Source organism: Rhinoderma darwinii, chromosome 9 (genome assembly GCF_050947455.1).
Source record: "Rhinoderma darwinii isolate aRhiDar2 chromosome 9, aRhiDar2.hap1, whole genome shotgun sequence".
In the NCBI taxonomy this organism is placed as follows: Eukaryota; Metazoa; Chordata; class Amphibia; order Anura; family Rhinodermatidae; genus Rhinoderma; species Rhinoderma darwinii.
This window is the reverse complement of record NC_134695.1, coordinates 48364684-48375465: the sequence shown is the minus strand read 5'-3', so window position 1 is coordinate 48375465 and position 10782 is coordinate 48364684. Positions and strand designations below refer to the sequence as shown.

General features: G+C 37.7%; 1 protein-coding gene across 1 annotated transcript in view; it reads left to right on the top strand.

The window, feature by feature from the left end:
• Window positions 1-1042: 1042 nt before the first annotated feature.
• LOC142660180 (uncharacterized) overlaps window positions 1043-10782 on the top strand; it is a 55357-nt gene continuing 45617 nt past the window's right edge. Inside the window, exons 1-7 of the mRNA XM_075836760.1 lie at window positions 1043-1061; window positions 3075-3336; window positions 6497-6611; window positions 7595-7685; window positions 8101-8207; window positions 9425-9641; window positions 10063-10188. Of these exons, the coding sequence (XP_075692875.1) occupies window positions 1043-1061; window positions 3075-3336; window positions 6497-6611; window positions 7595-7685; window positions 8101-8207; window positions 9425-9641; window positions 10063-10188 (937 nt within the window). The remainder of the gene's footprint in view (window positions 1062-3074; window positions 3337-6496; window positions 6612-7594; window positions 7686-8100; window positions 8208-9424; window positions 9642-10062; window positions 10189-10782) is intronic.

Sequence of the window (10782 nt, the reverse complement as noted above, 5' to 3'; positions counted from 1 at the left end):
TGCTAGATGTTGTAATCGGCAGTACTGCGCATGCGCAGCGTCCCTGCTCTTTATTCGGCGCATGCGCAGTACTTCCGATTAGAACGTTGAGCAGAAAGATTGTACTACGCATGCGCCGAGGGAAGAGCCGGGACGTGTGCGTGTTATAGATAGTACGGGGCCATCGATGTAAGAACGGAGGGAGGGGTGTTGAACTGGGGAGCGAGGCAAGAGCATTTAGGTGCAATGGTAACGCCCTCGTTGCACCTAAATCCTCATTAGCAAAAACCTAAAAAAACTTATTTCTCTACAAAGGAGGCAGTAAGCAGAAACTGAATATAAACGTTAGAAACAGGTTAGTCGCACTAGTTTAACTCGGACATTCTGGTGACAAACTCCCTTTAAATTCAAAGCTTATTTGCCTGTATAGGTTAAGCCTCATGCACATAGCAGAGAGCCCGAGAGACTGTTCAAATGCATATGGAGCCGTGGGGGGCTCTGTGTGAAGCTGTACACAACATGTAATGGTACACGCCGCAAATGTTTTCTGTTTGATTCATACAAAATCCGACAGAAAGAAATTCCAGATGTCTCTGTATGAAATTAGAGACATACGGAGGTACAGTAAGGGTTTACACACTGTACTATGGCTCTGTAGAACTAAGAGGTCGTAAGGAGCCATAATATAGCTCAATGCCTAACTGGATCATGGAAACTGCAATGATTTGACATTAGATAAAGTGGTAAAAATGGAAACATTACATGGCATCTGGATGAAATTATCAATAGAATGTTCCAAGCCTCAACTTTCGTTTGGAAAGTGGTAGCGTCTGATAAATGTCTTCTATATTACATTTAAAAATTATATAAAAAAGTTTACATCTAAATGTGATTTACCAAACCCCACACTGTGTCACTGTGTATGATCCTGCCTGAACCTAAAAGGGATTTGGGAAGGATTTAGTATGTTAAATAAGACAGAGGATCCCTGGTTTTATTCCATCAAGGGTGTCTACTATTGTGCGCTTAAATTTATTGGCAGCTAAAAAATAGGGCAACCAGAATGTCTGATCCGGAAAAAGGTATTATACATAAAAATAAAAAAAACAGAGTGATTGAAAATATATTACACGTATATATATATATATATATATATATATACAGGAGAAATAAATCTTGCAGCAGTCCAACAGGATGAATGAAAAAAACTGGGATTTATTCAAGCCAACATACAGTGGTGCGACGTGTCAGTCCAACATTAGGACTTTTTTCAAGCTTGAAAAAAGTCCTAATGTTGGACTGAAATGTCGCACCGCTGTATGTTGGCTTGAATAAATCACAGTTTTTTTCATTCATCCTTTTGGACTGCTGCAAGATTTATTTCTCCTGAATATTGATACAGTCCTAGGATCTGGACTGTTTGCTGGCACCCGTTCACATATGTAAGCTTTCTCTTACTGAGATTGAGTGCTGCTGCTTTCTCTGTTTGAATATATATATATAATTTCAATGCAATCCATGGTCTTATCTCTCTAGATCGCTTTTATCTCTGAATTATTTGTGTTTTTGACAGCAGTAATAGCACTGCATACATAGGAATTTTGACAGAATGAGAAAAAAACAACAAGTGTAAACAGAGCCTTAGATACGTTTGTATTTCATTGCACTAAAATAACAGTCAAATAATAATCCCAAATAGTATTTGTAATTTTTTTTACATAAATAATAACAATAATAATAACAGTGTTATTAACCCCTTCCCAACATACGCTTGTATATATACAGCGCACGTCTGGTGGGGGAGTATGGAGCGGGCTCACAAGTTGAGCCTGCTCCAAAGAGCGAGTGTGTCGGCTGTGTATTACAGCCGACACTTCCGGGTAACGAGCGTAATCCCGCTCGAGCGAGATCCCGCTTGTTTAACTCGTCTGCGGCATTTAAATGACTGAAAACAGAGGGGGACCCCCTGTAATGTTTCAATGCCCCCCCCCCGTGGCGAGATTGGGGGGAGCCGTTGGTTGGCATGGCAGCCTGGGCTCCCTCCGGCAGGGCTTCATAGGAGACTGTCAGAATCACGATATACTGCAATACATTAGTATAGCAGTATATCATGCAAGCGATCTAACGATCACTTTCTCCTAGGGGGACAAGTAAAAAAAAGTAAAAAACGGTCAAATAATTTTTTTTAATAAATAGAAAATTTAAAATAAATTAAAAGTTCAAAAAACCCCCCTTTTACAATTTTCCCTCAAGCAGAATGTAGAAAAAAACAAAAAGCTAACATAACTGGTATCAACGCATCCATAAAAGTCTGAACTATTACAATATATCATTATTTAGTCTGCACGGTGAACGCCGTAAAAAATAAAAAAATTAAAAACATCAGAATTGTTGTTTTTTGGTCACTTCATCTCCCACAAAAAATGAAATTAAAGTGATAAAAAAGTCTCATGTACCCCAAAATGGTACCAATATAAACTACAGCTCGCCTCACAGAAAATAAGCCATCATACCGCTAAATCAACGTAAAAATTTAAAAGTTGTGGCTCTCAGAATATAGCGACAAAACTTTTTCATTTTTTTCCTTGTAAAAGTAGTAAAACATACAAGAAAACTATATAAATTTGGTATTGCTGTAATCGTATTGACCCACAGAATAAAGTTAACATGCAGTTTTTACCGCACGGTGAATGCCGTAAAAACAAAACCACCCAAAAGATTGAGGAATCACAGTTTTTTTCCTATTCCACCCCACATATATTTTTTTCTCATTTCCTATTACATTATATGGTACAAAAAAATGATGCGCTGAAAATCTACAACTCGTTCTGCAAAAAACAAGCCCTCATATGGCAATATTGATAGAAAAATAAAAAAGTTATGGCTTTTGGAAGGAAAAAACTAAAGTGAAAATCTGAAAAATAGCTGCGGAGAGAAGGGGTTAAACCGAGTCATCAGATAACACAAACTACTTTGATCTCTTCTTGGAGATTGCATTTTTAAAGCATTCATCTTTGTTATAATAACTGGTGTATATATCTTATTATAAATGGCAGATAAGATAATTTTTTGGCCACCATTTTTTTTCCCAATAGGCACTGTTTCTGCTCACAATGGACAAGTTTGCAGTACATGGGGCAATTATTACTTTAAGACCTTTGATGGTGATGTATTCCATTTCCCTGGAACGTGCAACTATCTGTATGCATCAAACTGCAAGAGCAACTTTGAGGACTTTAACATTCAGATAAGGCGGTCCATCGTAAATAATCTGCCAACTATAGGCCACATCGCTATAAAGATTGACGGAGTTTACATTGAATTACAAAGTGGCACATTTGCAATTAATGGACAACCGTGAGTTATTCAACAGATATTTCATTATAGAGTTTTACAATTCTATTGTAACTATTAACTTGCTTCATGTAGCTACAAAAGCTTGGGCTGAATTAACCACAATACTTGTAATATGATGCAATCATTTTATTAGTCACCAATATCGGAAATTTATATCTAGATATAAAGAAACAATATATATAATTGCATCACAATACAGAATTATAAGTCCCAGGAAAGATCAACAATGATAATTGATATAAAATGTTCACTTATAGTTATGCACAGTAACGATAAAAGTGTCAAGCCACAATGGGTACAAATATCAATGCCGAGATGTATGTAAAAATGTATATATCTACCAACTTGGGACAGACATGACAAGCCTCCACCCCGGACCCTGATGTGCGTTTCCCCCACAGCTTCTTTTGGGGGTACAGAGGTGGAGACTTGACAAGTGTATTTTTATAGATAAAACACACATTGGTAATAGGGTTATGCATTTACTGTAAATAAGTCAGTCTGTGGCATACTACATGGCCCTAAATGCTGGGTGTCCTCTGAGAGTGCAAAGCTCAGCAGGCCAGAAAGAGAGGAAGAAAAAAATGCTTGTGCTCCGCATCCGGAGAACTGACAGACATGCACCCCCCCCCCCCTGTTGCACCCACCATGAGATTAATGATTATGCAGGGTAAGCAGGCACCCACCTTATGTAACCTAAATAGTATGGACAAACTCAACAAGCGGATGTGCAAATAATACACATGTGCCAAAAACACCATATTAAACCATAGCAACGTATCCTGAACTAATAATCCCGAACTATGGTGCACACAGTGCCACAAACGTTTTGTACATAACGAAGTACAATAAAAATGTGCGTGTGTATAAAAAGTGGAATGAAAACACATTACATTACATTATATAATGAGTACTGTGTTTAATTCAGTCCAAGAGTCAATTTCTGTCCCCCTAGGGTGTTTGTTACTGAGGGACCCTGTCGTTTTTTTTTTAGATGTTAATATCTTTACCTGCTATAACCTTTTTTTGGATCCTTTAAAGTCAAACTCTGATAGGAAGAGATAAAGTCCCCTATGGGTTTCTAAACTTGCCCCTTGGTCCCTTGAAAAACACACATTTAATCTGATCTTAAAGACTCCCAATCCCTCTCAAGCTCTACAAGGATACAAGAATTAAAAGATAAACTCCAAAAACACCAAAGCTTCTAAATAGGATTGATACCAATCAGTCACCCAAATGCTGGCGTTGTAAATAAGACATAGGGCATTTATTCCATATTTTGTTCAAATGTAACCTGACTCAACCTTTCTGGAAAATACAAAGAATAATTAGCAAACTACTAAACATTAAAATTACCCTAACCCTAGATCTTGTAATACGTAATGTAGAGACATCCTGCCAGATCCGAAACCAAAAATCAAGAATCCCATACTTACTAAATGTAGCCAAAACTATAGCAGCAAGGCATTGGACACAGATACCTCATCTATTCTAGTATGGATGAACCACATTTGCTTAATTCAATGTTTTAAAAAAAAAAAAAAAAAAATGGTTTCTATATCAGAATCTCAACAAACATTACAAAATCTGGGAAAATTGGTCCCACCTTCGGGAATCTAAAATGCTAGGTTCGTATTTATAGATCATACATACAGTATAATATTAGTATCATTCTAAGGCCTTATTCACACGAACGTATAATACGTCCGTGCTACTTCGTGATTTTCACGCGCTTCGCGGGGACCTATGTTAATGAATGGGGCCATTCAGACAGTCAGTGAATTTCACGCAGCGTATATGCGCTGCCTGAAACTCATGACATGTCCTATATTTGCCCGTGTTTCGCACATCACGCACCCATTGAAGTCAATGGGTGCATGCAAATCGCGCTCGGCACACGGAAGCGCGCTACAGTAGTAAAAACTATGAATGCGAACAGAAAAGCACCATGTGCTTTTCTGTTTGTAAACATAAAACCAGAGTGTCAACATGATGCCGGCTGCGTAAAAATCACGCAACCGCGCACCATATGCTGATGACACACGGACCTTTTGCGCGCGCAAAACGCAGCATTTTTTGCACGAGCAAAACGGACACGTCCGTGTGAATCAGGCCTAAAACTTAGACATCTAATACCATTTTATATCTGACTCATTATGAATTGCCATCTCATTTCAACTATAGTCAAATATCTTTAATTCTCATTTGTATGTAATAGACAGCAGGGACATCTGTTTTTGTTATCAATAATTTCATTGAAACCCCCTCCCTTCACTACCCTTTCTTTGTGTATACCCCCTTCTTTTTTAAATAAAAAATAAAGAATTTACAGCAAAAAAGAAAAAAGAGAGAAATCTGTGATCCAAATTTTCCTATCTGCTATCTTAATATCTGTGGCAGCCAGGACTGGAATATATGGCAAGTCACACCATCTGATCTCCAGTCGCGAATGTAGATTCTATGGTGTCACCCAACAGTTGTTGCTACTTTTGCTAAGCAGAATCAATACTCGAAAGATGAAAGTCACGTTTGCTAAACAATACATTTTCCCTCCTACACATGTAGAAATGACAAGAGAGCACTCCCTATAGGCAGCTTTAAACAATCAGGATAAATCTCATAGTATTGCATTACAAATTAGATATTTAGTAGTCTATGATATACTAGCATAGAATAGAAAATAAGGAAAGCAATGAAAGCTATTTCGACTTTTACAAAATTAGCAACATTGTTGCTACTTTTTAAACAAAAAAGTGGCAACAATGTTAATCACCAGTAACATTTAATATAATGTTTCACTAAAGTATTAACAGTTTACACATTGCATATTACATCAAAAGAAAATTCTAAAACCTGGAAAGCACATCTGAAAACATGATTGACTGGCTAGAAAGAATATTAAAAGTAACTACAGTAACTAGTACAGTAGTTGCCTTATAGTAAAGGTAGAATGTATATTAACATTTTATATCTTGTTACTACTATGAACTGCTCCAACGCATGTAAAATAAATAAATATCATACCGTCTTGTGTATGCAGCTCCTGTAAGTTAGAAAGAATTAGGGACAGATGAAATGGAGTATGACTATACGTTCTTGTGTGCCCCCCATTTATTACATTATTAAATCATGCTTCATTTATTTATTTTTTTCTGTGCAGTGTGGACATTCCCTACAGCTATTCTGGAGTCCAAATTGGCAGGAGTGGCATGTACATCAAGATTGCGGCACGTTTGGGTCTCCAGTTTATGTGGAATGAAGATGATGCTCTTTTGGTAATTTTAAAAAATAGTTTTTGGTCTAACAGATAGAGATAATATAAAGCTTACTTAGAAATAGTAATATTCTTCAGGACAATATTTCTTAAAGGGTTTTTCCAGGAGTATACATTGATGGCCTATCCTTAGGATAGGCTATAAATGTTGGTTAGTTGGGGTCTGACACCCGGGACCCCACCGATCAACAGCACAAAGGAGCAGCTGTGTTCTCTGGGGCACCACAGTCCCTTCACTATCCAAGCACAGCTGGTCTTCTGTAAGTATGGTGGTGTCTGGTACTACATCTAAGTCACTTCACCTTCTTTCTGTTGATGGGTGGAGGTTCCACGGGGTCTGAACACCACCAATAACACATGATGGCTTATTCTAAGGAAAGGCCATTAATATATGTTTCTGGACAACTCCTTTACGACTATGCTTCTCTGGGGTGTTACTTATGTTGCTAATGGATGTGGCTACTGTATTCAAACTGCCAAGGAATATGTGGCAGAACAAACTCATGCTCTATATAATTGGTATCCTGTGGCTCTTCTGTGGTTCAACATTTGGAGAGCCACAGGTTAGAAACCACTGCTCTGTACGATTATCCAATTTTTTTTTAAAAAATTCAGTTAGAAAATGAAGACGATTACATCTATTGACATATTGGATTATGACAAAATTTGATGCTTACAGAAAATATATTATTCATTAAAAAATTCCTCCTGGATGGGACAGAGAGAAATGTTGTGCATAATGTTAATTTTTGTCAAATGTTCTTGTTTCTGCAATTGAAATTTAGGCTAACAAGTGAGTGGTGTTAAAGGATCCAAACTTAAGATGATAGGGATGTAAGACCTTTCTATGAGAACCATACCACCAATTAAAAGATCGTTTGGGCTCTTAAGAAAAGCCTCATATACCTTGCTCCATGTGAATATTCTCTAGAGAAAAGTTAACATTTTTAATGTAATTATATTAAACTACAATTTTTTTTGTAGTTGGAACTGGATCCAAAGTTTGCCAACCAGACATGTGGTCTTTGTGGAGATTATAATGGAATTCCGATTTATAATGAGTTTATTACCAACAGTAAGTAATCAGTCATTTTAAACATAGGATAAATTGTCATCCATACATCGAGGGAGATTTACTAATCAAAATGCACTAGCCTGTAGTAGTTAGCAAACTGCACCAAATTGAAGAAAATTTATTATATTTTAGCCACTTTTTCCATCTACCTCTACTTTTGAAAATTGTGTGGGAAAAAAGGCGAGGCTAAGAGGAGTCGTAAAAATGTACCAAATGTGTGCCATTTTATGGCACAAAATCTTAGTGTTCATGTATGCCAGCCATGAGGTGTCGTAAGGAAAATTGTTTAGCAAGTTGTTGCAAATTTATCATCCCATGTTCAAAATGTGCACCATTGTAGATTGGTAGATTAATGACTCTATGACACAATTAATAACTCCCCAGCATTGTTTCATAATTATATAATGCTTTATAGATGTTAAAGTGTCTGAAAATCAGTATGGAAATATGCAGAAGCTGAATGGACCAAGCGAATCTTGCCAAGACATGACAGTAGCTTCTCAGAGCAACTGCACAGACACTGTAAGTACACAAAGCTGAATACAACTTCACCAATAATATGCAAATAGAATAAATGCTTTTCATAACAGATTAAACTGTAAAACAATAGTTTTGTAAAATAAATGATCTGGGACCTGCACCTATCTCGGGAATGGTGGTCACTCACCTGTTTGCTCCGCTGTTCCTTACTCAAATTGAAATCAATGGAGAGAGATGAGTACATGCGTGGCCAACTTTCTATTGATTCCCTGCCTGGATGCGACGTCCGACAATGGCCTAATCAGGCAGGACAGCGGTTGGGTGTCCCCCATTCCCAAGAGAGGTGCGGGTCCCAGAGATGGGATTTCAATCGATCAAACATTTATAGCATATCCCGTGGATATGCATAAATGTCTTAGATGGGAATAACCTTATAAAGAAATAAAAAAAAAAAAAAAAAGTCTGGGAAAGCCATCCCCATTCAGCGGCCTCCCTAGCAGCATTCAAATGTATGGAGGGGAGGCGGTTGTAACGAATGCTACATCGGTATACCACATTCTAGCACAATATATACAATGCAAGCAAAACACAATTAAAGACCCCTTGTGGAATGGGGATCATCCCCTCATTCTTACAGTATCACCTCAACAGTCATTTATAGTAGGCTTCTTTACGGTTTGCACAGGAAGTAGCTACTCTGAACTATGTATAGAAGTGTCTCTAATTGCACTTTTACACCGGCCAATTATCGGGCAAATGATCGTTCACAGATCGCTCGTTCCAGGGCAACGATCAGCCGATGAACGAGAGTTTGCATGTATCGTTTTAAATGGCAAAAAGATTATCGTTGTTGGCAGCACATCTCCCTGTGTAAACAGGGAGATACGCTGCCGACATGATAAAAACTTATGGGGAGGAACAATTGTAGTAATGAGCGCTCGTCCCCATACTAGCTCCTTGTGAAAGGTGAAAACGAGCTTTGATCAACAAGCTGTCTCGTTGATCGGCGCTTGTTTACATGACCCACTCACAGACTTAATTTGCTCCCTTTTTATAGCTCTTGCAAAAATTTTAATAGAAAAAACAATTGAACTGTAACAAAGGCAAAAAAGGCGGCAAGCAACCTTGTACAAATCACAAAAAACCCAACATGGTACCCATTCAACAAGATTAGCACCCATTCACGCTCTTTTGAACATTGACTATAGTTTTTTTTCTGGGCTTTTTTCAATAAACATTATCTTATCTTTATTATTCAGAGAAAAGTATGTGAAGTGATCTTGACAGGCTCAGCCTTTTCCAAATGTAACTCTTTGGTGGATCCAGCTCAGTATATTGATGCCTGTGTCCAAGATCTGTGTAGATGTGGAGAAGACGCCATAGGCTTTTGCTTATGTAACACCTTTACTGAGTATTCCCGCCAATGTACCCATGCTGGTGGAGTTCCAGAAAACTGGAGAACAGCTCAACTATGTCGTAAGTGCCATTATATCCATACGCTAGATGGTCACTCTAAAGGAAAAACATGAGATCTGTTAGTACAGTTTTTATTTATTATATACATATTCTTCTGGCAATCAAGTGACATCACTTCCTGTCTCAATGACCATGGAGCCTCCTAACAGGCCTAACTGTGGTAGTGACAGGAAATAATTCAAATGGAGGCCTGGGAGTGAACAGGACAGGGAGGCTCCATCCACGAAGCCAGAAGCAGCTATGGAACATGGCTCCCTGTCCTTGGCTAAGTTGGAAGTACACGTGTTTGAACTAGGGAAGGAAATGAAGTTAGGGGGTTTCGGGGATTTTTTGATTTGTAAAGTGGAGTTTTTGTGGGGTATTACACTTTAATATGATGAATACAATGAAGTTTACCAGTGATAAATCTTTCTTTTCACAGCATTGTCATGTAAAAACAACATGGAGTACAGAGAATGCGGGAGCGCCTGCCCTAATACTTGCACCAATTCTGAACGGTCATTAGTTTGTGACAGTCATTGCACAGATGGATGCTTCTGCCCAGCGGGTATGTTCATGTTTTATCTTTAGTAATTTACCATTAAAAGATATGAGATTTTTCTTATGAACATATAAACAATAGATTAGCAAAAATATAAAGAATCAATAATTGGCCTTTACATTGTTTTCTGATGGTAAGCATAGTTCCTGCTGCATTGGACTACATTTTACGGATGCTACTTTGCTACATTTTATTAATTTCTGACACTACAATGCTATCATAGTAAAAGCAATACAGTTGATTTTAAATTTGGAAATTATGACATTAAGAGATTATTATATATTTTTTTTTAACATATAGTGCTGACTCACCAGCAATATTCTGGTAGGGTAATATTTCTTCCCAGTAGAGTAATTTTTCTTACCAGCTTAGTTGCATTCATCAATTTTAAACCCTTTCATTATGTACAGCTGTGACATATGATCCCCAGTCTGACAACCAATATACTGTAGACTATGCTCTCCTGTGTAACCAGAAAGTCAATCTCCCCTGTGTCGAGGACTTCCTGTGAACTACAGGATTAAATCAGCATCTATAAATTTTCTCCTGGAAACTCTCTAACACATCCCCTCCTCTCCAAGCTCCACATTCTTTGTTCCT